The 20,930-nt window shown below is 38.6% G+C and overlaps 1 protein-coding gene across 1 annotated transcript in view; it reads right to left on the reverse strand.

Annotated features, from left to right (window-relative positions):
• Positions 1 to 3,990: 3,990 nt before the first annotated feature.
• MCHR2 (melanin concentrating hormone receptor 2) overlaps positions 3,991 to 20,930 on the reverse strand; it is a 34,797-nt gene continuing 17,857 nt past the window's right edge. The window contains 6 exon segments of the mRNA XM_083830151.1: positions 3,991 to 4,966; positions 5,916 to 6,035; positions 8,110 to 8,221; positions 8,224 to 8,260; positions 8,264 to 8,303; positions 19,485 to 19,694. Of these exon segments, the coding sequence (XP_083686277.1) occupies positions 4,642 to 4,966; positions 5,916 to 6,035; positions 8,110 to 8,221; positions 8,224 to 8,260; positions 8,264 to 8,303; positions 19,485 to 19,694 (844 nt within the window). The 3' untranslated portion in view covers positions 3,991 to 4,641.

Genomic DNA, 20,930 nt, shown 5'->3' on the forward strand with positions numbered 1-20,930 from the left:
CCACCCCTCCTCTCAATTTTCTTTATACCACTAATGCTTAGTGAATTTTTAGACTTTACATATAAACTTTAGAGAAAATGGCATATTTCCCAGGAATGCAATTGTCAGTTCTCTCTCCAGCTAAAAGTAAGGATTTAATTTAATTTTTCTTGTTTGTGAGCCTTATTTATTTAAATAGAGCAGATTATGAGACTATTCAAGTTACTTTTGTTCTCTTTTGCTGTTGGTCTAATGAATGGCAGCAGTTAAAAGCATCAGAAATGAAAAAAATGGAAAAAAATCCTCCTCAACTTTAAATGAATCCATTTGTTGTTAATTATTTTCTCTCTGTGTTTTCCTTCTTCCTTAGTGAAAACACTTTCAAGAAGACTATGTTCTGATTCTTCAAACACTGAAGAACTGCGTTTTCTTCCTTTCTTTGTGTTACCTTCTCTTTCTTGTCCTCTGCCACTATTCTTGAATGGACAAAAGGGAGAAAGGGGTGGATTCTAAGGGCTGAAGCTACAAAAGGTCTGAACAGGATGAGAAGGCATTTCTCTCCGCTCCCTTCCCAGAGCCCAGGGAGGTGGGCCAGCCACAGGCAGCTGGCACACCCCCAATTCCCTGCCCAGCCTGACCAAGTTCTTCTGTCCAGCTCCATGTTCCCAGCCCAGAAACCCCTCACAGGGAATGGCTGTCTGTCTGGGACGCTTAGTAGTGTGGGTCTTCACTTGTGCTGCCCATTTTCAAATTTTTCCTCTCCCTACCCCTCAGTAACTCCTTTAATTTCTTGATGATTAATCCTATACAAAATTATCTTGCTCTTTTTCTCTTCATGGTTCATACGTAAAAGAATTAGGAAATCTGGGCTCACAAGCAAGACTTCCATTTTGATCCTGTATCTTAAGCCAGACAAATGGCTTGAAATCTGGTCAGAAGAATCTTTGCTGAAATTTCAGTTTTATCTGACTAATTTGCTGTAGTGATGGGTGCAGGTTTAAGTGTCTTCAATCCTCCCACTTAGCTTGGAGCTTCGGAGCTGGCCAAAGCCCTTCCAAATCTCAAACCATGAGGGAGACAAAGCAGTACATCATTTCACAAAGCCAAGATAATATTTCATTGTCTTCAAGAAGTGATTTACAAAAAGCTAAGGAAATAACTCTGATATTCTCATTTCTCTACAGGAGAGCAGAAGATAGGCCTGTCAAAGTGTTCAAGCATGCTCCTAAATCCAGATGAATTGAATAGGTAGAAACAGGTGCATAAGTATTTTGCTGAATCAAAGCTGCAACTACAGTATATTTAGAAAAGATAATGTTTGCAATATAGAGAGATCTGTTTTTTTTCTACAATGACTGTGTCCACAGGAAGGTAAAGGACATCTCTATATGGTCTCTAACGTGATTTATTAAACACTGAGAATATTCCCTGGCAGAGCTTGTTGCACTGCTCAAGGAGACAAGGAAGTGTGGAGACATTGTTTTACAAATCTCATGTGGAAAGAATTCTTTAAAATGAAAACCTCATTGAAACAAAATGTCAGAAATACTTATGATAAAAGGAAGAAACCATTACTTTCGTCTTAAAGACCTCATAAAAATACTTTTAATAAGGCTTTTGTTATTTTTTCCTTTTCAGTACAAATGGCCTAAGCAAAGCACGAGAATGCTAATCTTCTTATCCCTCCTGTTACATAGGGTATTTTATGAAAAAAAACACATCTATGAAGTTTAGAGCTTGAACTAAGACTGGAGCCAGTGGCCCAGACAATTCTGTTATGCTATTACTTTCAGAGGTGCTTCTTTTCAGTTTGTATGGTAGGGCACCAATTACAAGATATTTTTATTCTCTCATATCTGTTCAAACAGAAAAAAATATTATTTTTTAATTTGGCACCAGGAGCAGGTCTGGGTCATTGTTAGCAACATGATAAAGGCTCAACAGTAAAAAAAAATAAATCTGTATAAGGACAAAACTAAAACTTCTTAGAGTATCAGGAATGTTCTCTGGTGTGCATCTTTCAGGTCTTGGTGATTAATTCCAATTGCATCCTTTGAAATAGGAAAGTACGATGGCAACCAGCCAGCCTCTCAAAACCAAAATGCATTAGAATGACAGCAACTTCTAAACTGGAGCTTGGCGAGGTGCTGGGAGTGATGCCACATACTGCAGGGCTCAGATGTGCTTTGACTGGAAGAGTGCTTCCAGCTTAGCACCACCAAACCCTGTTATGTTTGGGAGGCAGATGGAGACAAGCAATCTGCCACTGCCATCTGTAACCAAACCCTTGCATGAAAACAGAACTGCTGTGGTAAAGTCACAGAGCATATGTCCCCAGAAAAGATTGTCTGTAAAGTCTGGAGTCTGCTTTTCACACTTCTGGTGTCCCTAAAACTGACCCACCAGTGCCTTTTGATTGTTCATCATCCTGGTAATAAAGCGTTACCAACTGAGCATAACTGTTGTCTATATTTGGAGTTTTCTTCCTCTCTTTTAGAGTTTTTTGAAAAAGAAATCAAAAAATAAGTATCCTCAGTAAACTGACTTCCCTAGACATGAAATTTGTGTGATAGATGTTTGATTGAAGCAGTACGAATGGAGAATAAGCATATGCGCTCTTGTTACTTTGAGAAGGTGCCTGCCAGGTCCTTCCTCTGGCCAGGATAATAACGGCTGGTAATACAGTATTCTGAGTGCAGACAGTGCGTTTGAAAAGGATGCCCAAAACTGTCTTGCCATTAACTATTCATAATTGTTAATAATGAAGAGAAGGATGACCAGATTAAACAGTAAACAGGGAGTTACAAAGACTAGCATTTTGTGGAACAAGATATAGATGGGTGTTTAGAAATTTATACATGTTTATGCTAACATTTCTAAGTGCCTAGTATTGTGTTAGATCTGATGTTAGCCCTTCATATATAGTTCATAGATTACCAGTTAATATACATCACTATTAAGTTAATGAATTTTTCTGTTCTCACTTGAGTTAAACTAAATTAATTCAGTTTTTCCATGTGAAAAAACCTTCACTGCCTTCCTTTAAGCAATGGAGAAGGTAGCGACCATGATAGTAAGGTCCATGTTAGAAGACATCCTCTTTCTCTCTCTCTCTTTCCTTTTCTCTCTCTCTTTCTCCATCCATCTATCTATCCATCTATCTCTCTATCATACTTAATGATTTACTGTCCAACTGCTGCTCACTGTAGTCTGAATGTATGTCTTCAGGTGCCTTGACCCCTCCACAGTGCAGCCAAAGAGGTTTTTCCGTCAGAGCTCCTGGAAGAAAGGTGGTTTATGTACAGAAGTGGCCTCTTCTTAAGATGTGATGGCAGAAGAAAACAGGGCAGTATCTCATCCACAGTCTGGGCATCTGCAGCTCAATGGGAGTCACAAGGCAGCCCAGCCCTCCCTCGGTAAAAGATGTTGTCATCTTTCCTGTGTCATATGTTCCACAGTGGGTTCGAAGAGTAGGATCACAGATTGCAACCTCCAGAGTGCTGCAAATATGTGCACAATAGGCCAATTGGGATAGGATGAGAAGTTGGGGACTAACTTCAAGTGTGAGGAGGTGCATTTTAAGTGTTTCAGATTCACCAAGTCTCAAAATAACAAGACTGTAATCATAAATGGTCCTAGTGAAATGTTTGGTCCTAGTGAAACTCCTGAGATAAGAGCAAGTGGTCTAAAGAGAGAATATGACAAATATGATCCCACAATATGGTGAACATCAAATGTGAAATTCTGTCAATATCATTAGATTTTTTAACATTTTTTCCCCAATTTTCTTTATTAGCTGTCGAGGTCCTAATAATAGTGTTTGATTACATCTTGGTGCTAGAAATCTTGTCGTTTAAGCATTGGCAACATGCAGGACTTCTTCCCTTCCTGAGATGAGTAAGAATGCATCCTGGGAAGGCACCAAGTTCCTCCCAGTACTCAATGTAGTGAGATCACTATTGAGCTCTTCAAGGACTAGAGACCCTTCACAGGGCTGTCTTGGAAGCAGGGATTTTGAGAAAAGAAAAGTGACAGCTTATCCCTGAAATGTACAGTTTTTTTAAAAACTTAGGTTTAATAATTTCCAATGACGCACATTGTGAATTCACTTCTTTATTTGCAAGGACATGTACAAAGGTTAATTCAAAAGTAGTTTTCCTCTGAAAAGGCCTTTTATGTCTCTCTCCTGCCTTCAATAGCTGCGGGAATGAGTGCCAGATGAGACAGCTGTATATCTACAGATAAAAATCGAAAGTTACCCCCTTCTGAGTCATCAGTAACTAAGTCTCTTGTGGTCATTAACAATTTCCATGACTTCACACACAATGTCCTGAATGTTTGCAGCAGTCTTTTTTTTTTTTTCTTTTACTACCAGAGGACTATATTTTTTCTTAATGTCTACTTCTGTCTCTATACATTTGGTTCTATGTACAAATAACCATAAAAAGGCAATGGCACAATAATGAAGAATATTTTTGCAGAGAATCCCTCCTCTGGGTGCAATAACTTTTCAAATAGTGGAGCAGATCATCTTCTCACACCAACTTCACACTGGTACAATTCCAGTGACAAAGCCACTTCTGAGTTACACTTTGACGAAGGAAGTGAAATCAGGCCTATCTACAGTGACCAATAAAATTGGCACACAGATAATGCATTTTTTCAAAAACTTGACTTCAGGGTGTTTTCAATGTGGTTGACAGCCCGTTCTGCCATCCTTACTTCCATGTTTATGCACCTCCGGAAATGCTTCTGGAAGTTCCCACTAAGCATGATGTAGATAAATGGATTAATGCTGCTGCTGACATAGCTGAGGCAGATGGAGACATAGTAGCTCACATAGGAGATTAGGGTTGGGTGTGAAACCTGAAGATTCACAAGCTGGATCACATGGAATGGGGTAGCGCTTACCACAAACACAATGACCAGAGCGAGCACCATCTTAGTGAGATTCATGACTCTTTGCCTGGGGATACTGGTGTTGTGTCTGCAAAATAAAAGGATCCTAAGCATGGAAATTCAAAGTGAGAAAATAATGTCATGGATTGAACTTACTGAGGAATGGCAGTCATTTGAGACCAAAATCACCTGCAGTGCAAGCAAAGATCAGCTCTCTTTTTTTTTTCTTTTTTTTTCTTCTGATTAGGTTGAATTTGATGATATGCCACACAAATATGGGATAATTGTTTATGTATAATTGATGAAACAATGACAATTACTTCATTTAAAATGTTGGTCTTTTTTCAACATGAAAGCTGTATAGTTTTGCAACATGTTTCAAAACATGGCTATTAGGAGCTTAAGGAGATGGAGAAGAGAAGCAAACAATACTCCTGCCTGAGGGATTAAAAAACACACTAAAATGTAAATGAATTACCTTTTTCATGGGAAATTGGTTAAGTTGAGATCCAAAACACTTAGTCCTTAGTCACAAAATTTGCTGACGAGGAGCTGGGAAACTGTATTTCAGCTTTGTTTCATCTGACAATTTTGTTGTGTTGCCTAGGCTTCCTCAGGCAGCCTGTGCCTTCCTGTGAAATGTGGCTGGGGCCCCCAGGGTATGGTGGCTGCTACCAGACCTGGAACTCATGTCTTCCCAGCATTTCTTGAGACCTTGTTGGACAGATGCCCTCCTGCAGCCAGAAGTGTAGGGTTGAGCCATACCTTTGTGCTCTCCACAGATAAGCTGAGGACTTCTGCCATAATTTTATTTTCTGATTTTAATCAGTTTCCTTCAAGCTATCTTGCTTCTTCCACTGAATCTCATACCTTATGGGGACCTTAATGCAGCATCAGAAGCACAGAAAGTCACATGGTGCAGGGCCCACATGCCATTTTAGGGCTATTCCTTTTAGCCTGTTACAGGCTAGAAGCTTACAAAACTTACAGCCTGAGCAGAGAATCTGAAACAGGAAGAACAATGAATAGCACTTTACCTTTCTGCTTTCTTGTTTTGCTGATACATATCCCATGTGTAGCATAAAATTAAAATGTAGCAAATAAATATCACTGGCAAAGGAAAAAAGAAAGTTGTTATAGTAAGACAAAGTGTATACCTGTAAAAGAAAAGGCAAAGAGAAAGAACAATGTGATTACACGAAGAAAATCTCATAAATGTAAAGAAATAAAATTGCATTTTTCATAAAGTGATCTCTGGTTTGTGATTCTTGATTAGAGATACATGGAACCTGTTTTTAGGTAGTAGCAGTTATTCAGAACTGTAAGTACATTTAGGAATAAAATCTATGCCCAGCAGTTCGAGAAATACTGTTGACTACAACAAGGCAACCACAAATTATACACCTTAGCTTTCCAAATTCTGCCTGTGTGTGCTTTTTTTCAGCACCTGTAATGAAAATTATTGCAAACTTCTATGCAAGACACAACCTTCTTAGTCCCCTGGTATTTTGCTAGCCTGATAGTAAACCAGTGGTGACCACTTTCTTAGCACTCATTTTTTTCCAACCATTCTTGCATCGATCTACAGCATCTTTCCTATTTTTTTTCCAGTCATTTTGTTAAAATTTAAGATATTTTGTTTCTATTTCTTCTTTATAAACCAGAGATTTTCCATTAAAGAAGGAAATTATATATTTCTGTTTTAATATGGTCCTGACAAGTGCACATAGTCTTTTTTTTTTCTTGTCATCTTACAGACTGACAGCTTAATAACTTGTTAAACTTTCTGGATATTGAATTTAAGTTCAATGTTTTTTAATCTATCCACCAGAGTCTCTTTTAACTCATCTTTATACTTTTCTGTATTAAAACTTCTGAAGCAGAATTAAACAAACCTCTGACAATTGGTCATGCCATCTGAGAGAGGATGAACTAGGCTGAATTCCCCAAATCCTTTCATCCCTGTTTTCCTCTGATTTTATCTGATTTCTTCAGGCCATTGGGGGTCTCATGTCCTTCACATGTTCTTGAAAATAATCACTCATATTTCAGTGTTTGTTTTAACTAATACCTTAAATCTTCAGCAGTGAATTGCATCAAGCTTTCCTGACAGTAAAATAATTTACCTTCTGTACTGCTACATATTTATATTTCCTCCCTCTTTTTTTGGTGCTCCAAAGTTAGAATTCATTCCATTAAAAATGCGGGGGGGGGGGGGGGGGGGGGTGCGGGGAGGCAGGATGGGGGGGAGAGGGAGAAAGAAGGAGCTGGAAAAAAAGAGGCTTAAACACTTTTTTTTTTTTACTTTTTTTTTTTTTCCCCTGGGATTTGTCTGCATTGGCTACAACTGAGTAGTGCAAATCTGTGGAGTGCAGTTTTTGGTGCTGAGGACCTAGCAAATTATACTCATGTCGGGGAGTTAAACTTTGGATTTTCTCTAATTGGATCCTGTGGATTGAGGACTGAGTACACAACAGTGGTTGGACTCCATTTGTCAGATTCCTGGATCTCTTTTTTTCAGTTTGATTTCACCTGAAAAGAATAAAGATCATGTGCTCTGAGACTGATCAATAATGTGACCTCGTGTGGTAATTAGATACAATTGGGAGACTCACCCCCAAAATACATTCCTGATCCAAATGAACATGCTAATATAAAAATACCCAGTATCACCCCAAATTTGCTTTCTGTTCCAAAAAGGCTTCTAAAATTGTCCTTTATGTCCCTTGCTAGTTTTCATTCAACAAGCTGGTTTGAATTCAACAAAAAAACATGATTCTGCTTGGCCATGAGACACTGGAAAGTTTTGTATGCAATTTGAGGAATGTTTAAACTCTTCCATGATTTATCTTTCAAAAATGAAAGTCTGACAAGTGAGGAAGCGAAATGAGATCCCATTTGTGAACAACAGTTACCCAGCCACTGGAAGAAAGGATAAGGAGAGATCCTTCACCATTACTTTTGCTATGTGGAGCTGTCTTGCTGAACTGGATTGCACGGGGGCTGCCTCTATATTACCAATACAATCTGAGTTGTAATAATATGAATGACACTGGGCTCAGCTTTGGCCTTTAATTCTATTCCGTCTGTCCGTCCGTCCGTCCCTCCATCCATCCATCCATCCATCCATCCATCCATCCATCCACCCACCTCTCAGGGATATGAAAGACAAAATGGGTGGTATACTCAACATCAACTGAAGATATGGTCCCAGAAGCTTTAAAGGCTTACCAGAGAACATCATCAGGTGAGGTCAGATTAAAAGCACAACTCTCTAAACCATCTTTGAACTTTATTACTTTTGAGTAGACCCATACAGGGAACACCAGAATAAGTGATGCTACCATAAACAAAAGTTGACTCGAATTGTCTTTGATCTTGTTCACAGGTGGGTTAGGCGGAATGGCTGGACAAGAGCGAGGTATCTGTAAAATCAAGTAACAGAGCAATATAATAGAAAAACAGTAAAATATTTAGGTTAATACTGTTGACCCCAAAATATAAATTCAGAGAATAACCATTGCAAGAGAAGGAACCTGCATGTTTTAAAAGTTTTTGAGTACTACATTCCAGAATAGCATTTATTTAAGCAGTTCACTTAACATTCAATAAGTGTTGTTATAACAGATTATGCTCTTGATCACAACATTCTTTAATTAATATGATGAGAGTTTTTAATAAATTACAATAGATCAGAATGTAGGAGATAATGTAAAAACTCACACAAGAAGCAAACAGAGACAAAATCCGAGATAAGTTAGTTCTGGAAAAGGAATGGAGATAATCATAGAATCATAGAATATCCCGAGTTGGAAGAGACTCATAAGGATCATCAGGTCCAACTCCTGGCACCGCACAGGTCTACCCAAAAGTTTAGACCACGTGACTAAGTGCACAGTCCAATCGCTTCTTAAATTCAGACAGGCTCGGTGCAGTGACTACTTCACTGGGGAGCCTGTTCCAATGTTCAATGCTCCTTCACCCTCTCGGTGAAGAACCTCTTCCTGATGTCCAGCCTAAACTTCCCCTGCCTCAGCTTAACACCATTCCCGCGGGTCCTATCCCTGGTGATTACGGAGAATAGGTCACCTGCCTCTCCACTCCCCCTCACGAGGAAGTTGTAGACTGCGATGAGGTCCCCCCTCAGCTTCCTCTTCTCCAGGCTGAACAGGCCCAGTGACCTCAGCCACTCCTCATATGTCTTCCCCTCTAGGCCCTTCACCATCTTCGTCGCCCTCCTCTGGACACTCTCCAACAGTTTAATGTCCTTTTTGTACTGTGGCGCCCAGAACTGCACACAGTACTCGAGGTGAGGCTGCACCAGCGCAGAGTAGAGTGGGACAATCACTTCCCTTGACTGACTAGCAATGCCGTGCTTGATGCACCCCAGGGTACGGTTGGCCCTCCTGGCTGCCAGGGCACACTGCTGGCTCATATCCAACTTGCTGTCAACCACAACCCCCAGATCCTTCTCTGCGGGGTTGCTCTCCAGCGTCTCGTCGCCCAGTCTGTACATATAGCCAGGGTTGCCCCGTCCCAGGTGCAGGACCCGGCACTTGCTTTTGTTAAACTTCATGTGGTTGGTGATCGCCCAGCTCTCCAATCTGTCCAGATCTCTCTGCAAGGCCTTTCCACCCTCATCCAAGTCCACAACTCCTCCAAGTTTGGTGTCATCAGCAAATTTGCTCAAAACACCTTCTAGTCCTACATCCCAATCATGTATAAAGGCATTGAAGAGGACTGGCCCTAAAATGGAGTCTTGAAGGACCCCACTAGTGACCATCCGCCAGCCAGATGTGGCCCCATTTACCACAACCCTTTGAACCCTGCCCGTTAGCCAATTGCTCATAATAAATAGAAGATAATTTAATACATAAAAGACATTTTCAAATACAGTTATACTACTTTCTGATATATTTGAGCTGTTGGATTGCTCAAGTCTGTTACAGTTGTAATTTAAATATTTTCCACCTTTTAAAATAGTTGCCACTTAACTGAAGATCCAACTGGAAAACTTCTCTACCTTAGAAGTAACCTTCAGATAGCAGCGGCTTATGATACAAAACAAATTCAGCTTCTGTTTCAAGACCTTCACATTTTGTAAAATGTTAGGGTGAACTTTAATCTGTCAGATCAAAGTGGATATAGTGAGCAATTTTTGAGCTGAAAGCAGATTACTAAATGCAACAATTCATAAGCCAAAATAAAGAAAGGAGACTTAAGGGGAGGGGTGTATTTTCCCTTTATTTTTTTTGCAGGAGTGGACAAGGTTTGTGTGAACTTCCCTGCATTTGGTACACCTTTTCATTTCCAGATGACATCAGAGTGCACGACTAACATGACTGTTGCACAGATTAACAGCTTGTTTTGGAAAGAATAGTGTCAGACCACTTTAGAATAAATTCAGCAGAAGTAAAGAAACATAACAATGATTTTTTTTTCCTTTCTCTTTCCATCTGTTGCACATGCAGAATCTGGGATACTGGGTCCAGCTGTAGGCCTGTTCAGAAGGTACTGGGTGCAGAAAGTATGTAACAGAGGCTGAAAATTTCCATTGCTCTGAGTCTTGGTACTGCTTTGTAGCTCTCAAGCTCATGGAACTCCGCAAAGCAACATGAGGGGAGAAGTACAGAATTGTTCTGAAATGCCTTTGAGGTGATATAATCACAGGAAATTCCCAGAACCCAGCACAAACTGACCTCACTTTGGTGCTGCATATTTGAACTGCCATGGATATGGCTCTCATCAGCAGGGTCTCATGGAGAAGACCCCAGCAAAGAGCTGATTCTTGTCACACTGCTGCCAGCTTAGGGATAAGATCAGTTATGGTCTCACCTGATATGTGATGAGAGGTGTACTGCTAACGCTGCTAATGGCATCTCTACCCATCACCACTCAGACCGTGGGTGACTGGAAGCTGACAGCTGCATCTCAGCCCCATATCCACCAGCTCACCCCCTGCAACAGGAAAAGTGCAAGCAGAAGAACCTCTGCCAAGAGGAGTTGGTGGGTGGTAAGGAACAAAAGCATCAAAGAGAAATGGGGGAGACACAGTTTATGAAGAAAACTCATTTCATCCCATTATTGATTCATAATTCTTCAGTTAATAAAAAGCAATGCAGCTAAATGAAAGGAAGCTTCTGGATGTCAAAGTTTTACACAGAAAAGGGGAGAGGAAGATTTGGGGCATTCTTTTTGGTAGAAAATATTTTATGGTAGAAAATATTTTATGATCAGCCTCTACAAAATGAATCAAAAATTTCATTATCTCCTTTTCAACTATGTTACAAGCCTTTTTACATGCATAAGACCAGAAGAGTTTTACATAGTGGCAATGAAACACGGCTCTCTTGTGGGAGGTAGATCAGCTCAGTTTCTTTTAAAACGACTGAAAGCTCTGAATCATGGTCACAGAATTCTTTTGAAATGGTAATTTTCTGAAAGTAACTGAAAATGAGTGATTTACTAGCTGTTATGAGAAAGGCAAATGATCAGGAATCTAAACAATACTTGGAAATTTCTTTCTTAGTGATTGGCGATTCATTTTCTCTACCAAATTTTATCCCATTTGCCTTTATGGCAGAGTATTTAAATTTTCTACAAGATGAAGGCATGAATCTGAAAAATATTTAAATACTGGTGGTTTTTCATTGATTTTTAGTGCTTGTAGAGCAGAATAAATTGACTGTCCAAAAAACAAAACAGTCAAAGCTAGTGTAATAGGAATGTTAATGTGGTTTCAGGCACTGCCTAAGAAGGCACACTTGTTCTAAAGTGTTATTGTCTGCACATGGAATCCCACAGCACTCATGTTCAGCTCTTTAAGAAGATTTGGAAGGTACAACTTTCTTGCAGAATGCTTTTTTCTTTCTTTCTTTCTTTCTTTCTTTCTTTCTTTCTTTCTTTCTTTCTTTCTTTCTTTCTTTCTTTCTTTCTTTCTTTTCCAGAATCTAATATTTTTGGTGTGTTCTGAAACAAATAGGTGGTAACACAGCAAATGAAAGACTATGTCAATCAGTGAACTACTTATCTTGTTCACAGATCAAGTGAGAAAAATCCGGAAAAAAATACAACCTAAACACAATAAAAGCCTGCAAGAGACAGTCAATAATAATTGAAACCATTACACAATTGAACAACTAAAAGTCAGTATAATAACGTCATACCTTATTAAAAGTATTTCATGAAAGAAAAAGAGGTGTAAACCTCAGTTGCTTGGTATTATTGCTCTTGGGCCAATGAAGGTTAAGAACCACTGCATAAGGTTAAGAAAAATTCATATTTCTCATGATAAGAATTTATTTTCACTCTTGGTTGAATATGAGTATGAAACATAGTTTTTTTCATTATTCAAGCCGTGGAACAACCAAGTTCTTTTCAGTAAATAAGGTTAAAGTAATGACCATTATAGGTAGAATCAGCAAAAGGCATTTCTACTGGATGGCATCTTAAAAAACTATGTCTAACATCATGCTGTTATTCTCAGTCATGATGGCGATAAAGAACATCTTGGTTTTACTGTAGTTCTGTAACTACAGAAAACAAAACAAAACAAAAAAACACAACACCCACAAACAACAACAAAACCACCACCACCAAAAAAAAGAATCCTACCTCTTACCTACAAGCTACTAAGAAAGAACTTTTCAGAAATCCTCTGCATCAGCAATGTAAGAACTGATTTGTAGCATTCTTGGCACACCAACTCTCCTGTTTCACTGGTTGCCTCATAGAAATAGCTTCTGACACTGATACTGCTTACAGGATCAGTGTAATTGAGGGTAATTTACAGGCTTATAGGGTTTTTAAAACTTGTGATTAGTCCTGCTTTGCACAAAATTTGACCTCTTAGTCTCCATATAAGCATGGCGTACTATGTACGCTTTGAGCTTGCTTTCATTTTTCAAGAGCAGCAAACAGCATCTCCAGAGAAAATAGGGGAAGAATACAGCCCTTTTTTAAAATCAGCGGTGGAGATATTTCCAAATATCAGTAATGAAGAAAGTTTCAGTGCACAATACAAAAACCATTAGTGAATAAACTGTGAATTAAATGAAGTACTTATGAGAAAATAAAAGTGTGTAGGACGGAGATAGGACATATGGGGTTTCATGCACAGAGAAGTGGCATTACTAGCTGATGTGGAGTAACAATTACACCTAAGCAGGCCCCCTCTTCCTGATAGCTGCATGAAAGATGACAGGACACCATATTACAACCCATCAATCACCTCGGAGACGTGCCTACTACTTGCCATTCATGGGTGACTGAACCTCAGCTGGTGTGTTCAGCTGGATGATACAGAAGTTCCTTAATGCCTTTATATCTTTTTACTTCTTAGCAGGAAGGTTTCAGTGAGGTTTCCATTTTGTTTCACTCTGCTTAAACTCACAATGCACCTAACCACAAAAATATTGGCTATTTGTTCTTTCATTAAGAATTGTGTATTGCACAAAGATTTTTGAGGTACGTGAACAAATATGTATCGGGATTTATTAGCAGGGTCTGTAGATGATGGCCTATAGTTACTTTTAGGGAAGATAAAAATTGAAGGAGAGAGGGTGGAAAGGGAAAACTTTTGCCAGTGGCCAAATGGGAAGAGAAACAATGGGGGATCTCCAGACAAATATCCATCTTGGGCATGTTCTCCAGTGGGTGGTTCTCCTCATAATGTTCTTTCCACAGTATCAACATACTTTTTATCAGGACCCACTTTTTATCAGTTGCTCCTGTCTATGATGGTGTTGGTGCTGCTGGGAGCACACTCTGCTGAGATTGCATGCTGCCTTGCTGTTAAGCTTGGGGCATGCATATTTTGGGTCCACTAATATCAACCAGAAGTTTTGACCATGGGGTAGGAAAAGGGGGGGAAGAAGGGAGGATTCTCACGCTGGTGGCAGTCGCTTCCCATGAGAACCCACCATAACAATGCCGTTGGGTTTGCAGGTGCACGGCCGGGAGGATAAATGCAAGATCCACAGCGTGGGAACAAGGGAAAGGGCTGCCTCAGAGGCTCTGGGAAAGACTGCCGCGGCAGCTTGGATGACTGGGCGCAGAGCTGCCAGTGGAAAGCTGGCTACAGAGTTTCAGAGAGGGCTGTTAGCAATGCAAAAGGCTGCTGCGCTTAAGGCACCGTGCGACATGTGGCTTAATAGAAGGTATTGCCTTTACTCAAAGGATCAGGGCACAGCGCAGCGCAGAACATGCCAGCAGTGAATGCATCTCATGTTGATCAACGTAGCTGCAGTCTAGTAGTTCAACTAATGAAGTTAGTAAGAAAACTAACTGCATTTTGGGTCATTGAAGACCATTAAGGGAAAGAAAGGGCATGTGGAGAGGAACCCTCTTGGCCTGGGATAGGTGCTGAATCCATGTCTTCAGGTTTGAGAGGTGCTTGCCACTGCCTATGTGTCTGTTGGCTCCGGTTCCTTATTCTGGGTGGACATCATCTTCTTGGGTATACAGTTGAGTTTTCATAGGATTCTCACAAAAGTAAAAGGCAGTTTACTAATGATGCAGGTGAGGGTACTAAAATCTGGTCTGTATATACTTGTATTTCCCTACATATTGTAAAATGACTTTTCATATTTTCTGGATCAATTATTTTGCAGTACATTTTAATATACCAATATATGACTATAAAGAGGTAGTCTTTCCCTGGGTTTCTAATTCTTATCATTAGTATTCATCAAAGCAAAAGAAAAAATAGTTATTTAATGACCTTAAAGATGAAAAGAAAATAATTAGACAGAATGGAATGAAAACACTATCACAAATTCAAGGGTAAAGGTAAATATGAGGGTAAATGTAAATGTAAATGATTCTTTTTCTTGATAGAACTCAAACTTTTTCCAGCCTATCAGTATTCTGACTCATGCAGAGAAATACCTTAGTCTTCCACAAACAATAAAAAGTAAATATCACACCAAACACAAGCAGCTTTTGTCTCCACTCTTTTGCAGTGGTAGGTTTCTTATTGGCTGCTTCAGTTTAGAGATAATTCTCAGTCTTGCCTATTGTCTGATTATAGATTTGTGAAATAAAAAATGAAAGGTGCATTTGGGAAAAATACTGTTTTGAAAATAAGAGTAATTTCTGCATCAAACAGACAGTGGAGTTTAAAGGCAGACATGGGCCCTCATCTGCCAAAGTAATTATCAGTAATGAAAAGGTCTTTCGTTCAGAATAGTCTGAAGAGCACTCACCTGAAACAAACAATAACAGGAGTGTCTGGGCTGTGTCTCTGATGCAGAGAGCTGGACAAAGAGGCAGTGATGGAGCCTGCAGAGCTCCAGAAATGTGCAAGGCACCAGGTACATGGTACCTGTTACCTATGCCTATTACTGAACTTCTTTTTGCCTTTCTGCCAAGCTTGCTGTTACAATGCTGCTTGAAGGAAGGTCTATGAAATCAACCATCACCAAAGGTACATGGTAAGATCATGAAAGCCAAGATGACAGTCTGAAAGAGAAAATATTTTGTGGGACCATAAGGTTCTAGTTAATGTTGTAGCTAGCTCCACATCATCTTGTCTGATTTCTAGCAAGTCCATAAACATGTGGTCATACATATATCATGCACACATAACAACAAGAAGGGAAACCTGTCTGAGAGCTTAGATTTTTCCTCACTTCTTTTCTCCCTGCCTCTGGATATATCTTAACCTATTATATGTGACATCCAATGGTCTAACATTATTACGTATTGTCACAATATCATATACTGACACTATTATTGGTAATATCGCTAATTAACGTCAATTATCCAATTAATGTTAATCACGAACATATTATAGGCATTGGCTTAAAATTTTTGGACTGCTCCAAGAGGCAGTAAAGTGTACCACACTCAAAGGCAAATGACAGTCTGCCCAGAAGATGCAGCAAATGTCTTTTACTTTTTCTTCTGGATGGGGTGTTTATGACTGCCTGTGAAGTAAAGCAAGGAGCAAAGGAGAAATGAGTGTGAAGACTGAATAAATGGATTAGTCCATGGCAAATCAAGTGGTTCTGGTTTTAAATATCTGAAAGCCCATGACTTTCATAGAGATATAACCCACCCTACCAGTGATACTGCCTTGGTAAATATTTCTTAGAGCAATATTACAGCAATGGGCAAATCAGGAACATATTTTCTCATGCCTGTCGATCTTGCATGCTGCAAAGACTGGCAACACCTGCCTGCCTCTTCTCAGCTGTCACAGAGCTACTTACTCCAGATTTATCTTCCCAGCCTCACCTCTCCATTTATACATCTGAAACCTTAAGAGAAGTGGTTAAATAAATATTTATGCAGCTATCTAAACTGACTGGTTCCCTACGTAACTCTTCAACTCCAGGCGTCTTTGCTCAGGGAACACTTCCCATGCACAGAGACACTTTGCAAGTAGGATATTCACAAAAAAAAATATTTATTATCTATTAAAATAGCCATCAGACAACCAGGACTGCTGAGCTCCTAGGCTAAGTGTTAATGCTCTCATCAGCTCCATATGGCACACTTCAGCTTTTGCTAGACAGTTGTCAACGAGAGTGAAGGGGCATCTTCAGACTCTGATTTTCTTTAGTATTTGATACCTCTTCATGCCAGTGTTTCTCTTCTTGAACCTTTGAGCTGCCAACTGTTTTCACCTCAACAATCTTATCTCTGCATGCACTTTTACCTTTCTTAGCATGCATGGTTCTATTCTAGCTTTCTCACAGCTTAGCGTATAGCGGTTTTCCCATGAGACTGAACTAAGTCTCAGCTGTGTCTGTATTCATCTGTGCTATACCAAAAGCAGGCTTGGGATCACAGACAAGTGAACCCCTACCAAGAGGTTTACACCTTTTCTCATAACCCAAGTTTGTAGAACTAGTCAGAAGGAAATGCAGCCTGTATGAAGGGAGCCAAGCAGGGGCACTTTGCTGTGACATGCTCCAGTGGATTCATAGTACAGGAAATGAGATATGCCTTGCAGACTCCTGCCAGACAAAGTCTAGGGTGGGTTTTATCAGCTATGTCTTGTGGGCCATGCAGGAATAAGGTATGATGTGACTTCTGAAATTGCATTAGTTATTTTGGAGATTTAAGGCTTGGCTCTTTTTTTCAAAACAACATAGATCAAAAGTTCCTTTGCTAGTTTAAAGACACTGACATTACTAAGTGTAATTTAAATCCCTTTTGAATGAATATCAAATGGCTTTCTTGGAATTTTCCAATTAACAACTTCAGTATAGGACATCATGCTGGACCCTGTTTTCACCCATCTCTCCTCTCTCACTAGACTGCAACATAAATCAATATTTGGAAAATAAGAAATGCTGCCTGCAGTGTACACAAGCCTGATTTCTCTTAGGCCAGATTTGTATCATGATATCAGTCAGATTTACTCTTGATCTACATGAAGGTAAATTACATTGGGATTGGCATCTACATTTGCCTATGTGTGTCCTCATGCAAAGAAGACGTTATGAGTTGCTTCTCAGGAATTTCTCTCTTAACAGATAGGCAAATGTTCTGATAACAAGGTTTCATTCAGGTTTAATTTATGTGTTTGCCTATGACATAAACATGACTGTCTATTAAAAATGCATTTGATGTCTATTTTGGAAACTTTCTCATAAGTGTTAATATACATGCACAACTTGCATAGTTTGTACAGCTATCCTTAGTGGTTTTTTTCTTTTTTTTCTTTTTTTTCTTTTTTCTTTTTTTAATATCAAAGTGAGTAATGAAAAGCAAATTTTATCCATTGTACCCCTTATAAAATGACCCTTAAAGCTCCATGGAGAGAAAAGCTGTTTTTGCCACTTCTTAAAATCTTATAAAGAAATTTGATTTTCAACAGGAAATGCTGAAATAGTAAAGTCTCTGTTGGATGAGTGTGTGACATAGTTCTCTCCTATTATGAAGATGAGGATTTTTGGGAATAAAAATATTATCCAGCAATATGACACATATTAATTTGCATGTGGTAGCCATTTTATTCAGCTCAAGCTTCTTTTGGAAGTGCCTTCCCAGTTCTGACCCACTTCTGTCTTACTTGAGAAGTACTTTTATTTTTGAGAAATGTGAAAAAGAACATGAAGCTGTCTTATGATGCATTAGCTGTAGCATTACTGAGGCATAATTATGTTTCTTGCTTTTATTGTGAATTTGTGATGATTTTACTGTCAAACAAAATCTGATAAACTCTGCTGATCTTTTACAAAACAAATGGTTTAATCTTTTCACTTAAGAACAGCTCCCAGGTGGATTCAGAGGTGGTTTTATCAAGCACTAAACTGTTTGGGAGCTAGTTATCTGAAAACCCTTTGTCTCTCAGCAATACTGTCATAATGGGTATTGGCAATGATTGGGACAGAAGTAATTTGAAGAGCCTTCCATAAGCAAGTATTATTGAGATGGAAAAACTTGCTCAAAATAGAAATGAATGCACAGGCTTACACTCAGTATTTACAGAAATATGGGAAAAAAATGTCCATTTTTAAGAGTTGGTTTTATTTGGTACATAAACTAACTTTTATACTGAGTTTTGATATTTTGCCTTTCCTCAGTAGGAGACCATGGCTTTTCCCTGTCTTAACACTTACCTGTCCTTTGCATAAGGATTTTTTTTTTCTCCAGACAGAATGATTAGAGTTACTATTATGTGTAAATTCTTTAGAAACATAAGAAAAGGCTGTCTGCTATCACATTACTCACATGCAAATACAAAACAGAGCTTTTGAAATGCACTTCAAAGGAAATGATAATTTCTTGTATTTTTTTTAACTGCAAGTTAACCAAATATTTCTGATGTTGTTCATTAGTTTAGCTTCTGTATAATAGCCACATATTATCAATTTCAAAATTATTTTTAACTTTCAAATTTCTACTTTCTGCTCTCTGTTTTACAATATTTTTTCTCTCCCTCTCTCTAGTGACTACATTCCATTTCCATGTAAGCATGCTGTCTTATATGTTACTAGTTCAATAGCAACCATCCTCCCCATTTATCCTAGCTCGTAAGTCAAAAGTTGTCTCTGAATGTCCTCTTAAATGATTCACTAGTGCCTTGTGCAATGACAGGAAGATTGTCTTCTTCATGCTCTTTTACATACAAATAACCTCTTTGGTCAAAAATAGACTTTACTTTCCTGATCCTGGCCACTTTTTACTTAAGATCAAGACCACAGAGAAGCTGTTTTTGAAATCTGCAGTTACGAAAAAAGCTAAAATTCTTGTTATACTCTTACTACATTTTAATAAAGGTTTTCAAAGATAACAGATACAGTATATTTCTGCAGGCTGCCTTGAAGTCATTTTTTTTATCTTACAGTGAAATGTTTTAAATAAATCTAGTTTCAGTGAAATCAAGTTGCACCTCTAAAGAGAATCCACAGAACAGTAACACTGGTACTGAGCAGGATCTCTGAAAGCTTTGTGCATAGCATGATGCTATAGCAAGACTTAAAATATTTCTTCCACCTCCACAAACACCAAAAAAGGAAACATGCAATTAAAAAAAATTATTAACCATGACCAGCAGCATTTCTCTTTCTTAAATTACTACGGATTTGCATAAACGCAGGTATTATTGTCCTTGAATGAAAGGTACAGAATGAAAATCTGAAAGCATATACCTGCCCAAACTCATTGCAATCATAATAGCACTGCATGTAAACTGGTTGCATGTGTCCAGGGAGGTTATGATGGTACAAAGAAGGCTGCTAAACACCCACTCACCTCCACGTGCACATTGGTGAATGAGGAAGGGCATGCCAATGATATGAACCAAATCTGCTATAGCCAGATTGCAGATGTAGATATCTGGGATAGTTTTCTTCTGAGTTCTGCAATAAACTGGGGGACATGAAGACAATTCTTTGACATAGTTACCATATCGTTTCCCAAGGATGCTGCTGATAGAATGGACCTTAAAACTGATCTGAACATAGGTAAGAACACTGCTGGAAAAAGTATTTTAAAGTCAGGGGACATTTGTCAAACCAAAGACATTTCATAATAAACATTTTAGGCTTAAAATACATATATACATATATATATGTGATATGTAGATTGTTCATAGCTTTGGTTTCCAGTGAAGTTTAATGGGCTATCTAATTTATTAACATCATTTATTAACATCAGCACAATTATCCCTATTCTCCTTTGAAAACTATAAAGTGTTCAAAAGAAAGAAAGGCCTTATGGAGATAGAAACTAGCATAAATAGGAAGAGAGAACAGGTGATCTGGTGATGCAGTTAACCCAGAGTTGAATCGCTAAAAGATGCAGGTAGAACATTCTTGAGTGCTTGAGGTAAAACAGTACTGCTAAAAGAGGAAAAGTCCTCCAAGAAAAAAATAATATGTGGTCAAATATTTAAGGACAGTCTCATAAAGTTTACACGTACATAAGGAACACAACTGAATTAAAACTGTATGCACAGTCTTCAACTAAGAGTCTGTTTTTTCCAGTTTCATAATGTATTATATAGTTTTTGTGTGAAATATATGCTTTCCTAGATTTATTTCCCAAACTCTAATCTCTATCTTAATACACCCTCAAATTTAGGCTTAGAGGAAGGTTACACAGGCAGTTAAAAGGACTCCTGACTTTAAATTACCTTATTCTATACAAATAAGGAAAGCAACATATTTTTTAAAAGCATCAACATTAAAAAAAAAATTATTCACAGAACTTTATGTAAAATGTCCTTACCTACAGTGTCCATATAGGAACACTATGGATTCCTATATAGATTCATACAGGAATCACCTTACCTAACTTCATTTACATATTAGATATCTAGCCTAAGCTATTTGTCTGGCCTCTCTCTCAGTATCTCTAATCCGTTTACTATTTTTTTTTTGGTTTGTTTTTCAACATGCTCCAAAGTACCAGTTTGCTTGTCACTTTCACTGAAAGACACAGAAGGATCTGCAGCTGGGAGAACTCCTCCTGGCCGCCCATATACTGCATTCAGAAGTCTGACTCTATGGCCATCATTTCCTAAAAGGAACCATGTGAGAAGAGTTCATCGTTTCATATTTTTTGTGTTACCTTCATTGCATGTTATAAACTCT

Source organism: Anser anser (assembly GCF_964211835.1).
Source record: "Anser anser genome assembly, chromosome: 3".
NCBI classification, from domain to species: domain Eukaryota; kingdom Metazoa; phylum Chordata; class Aves; order Anseriformes; family Anatidae; genus Anser; species Anser anser.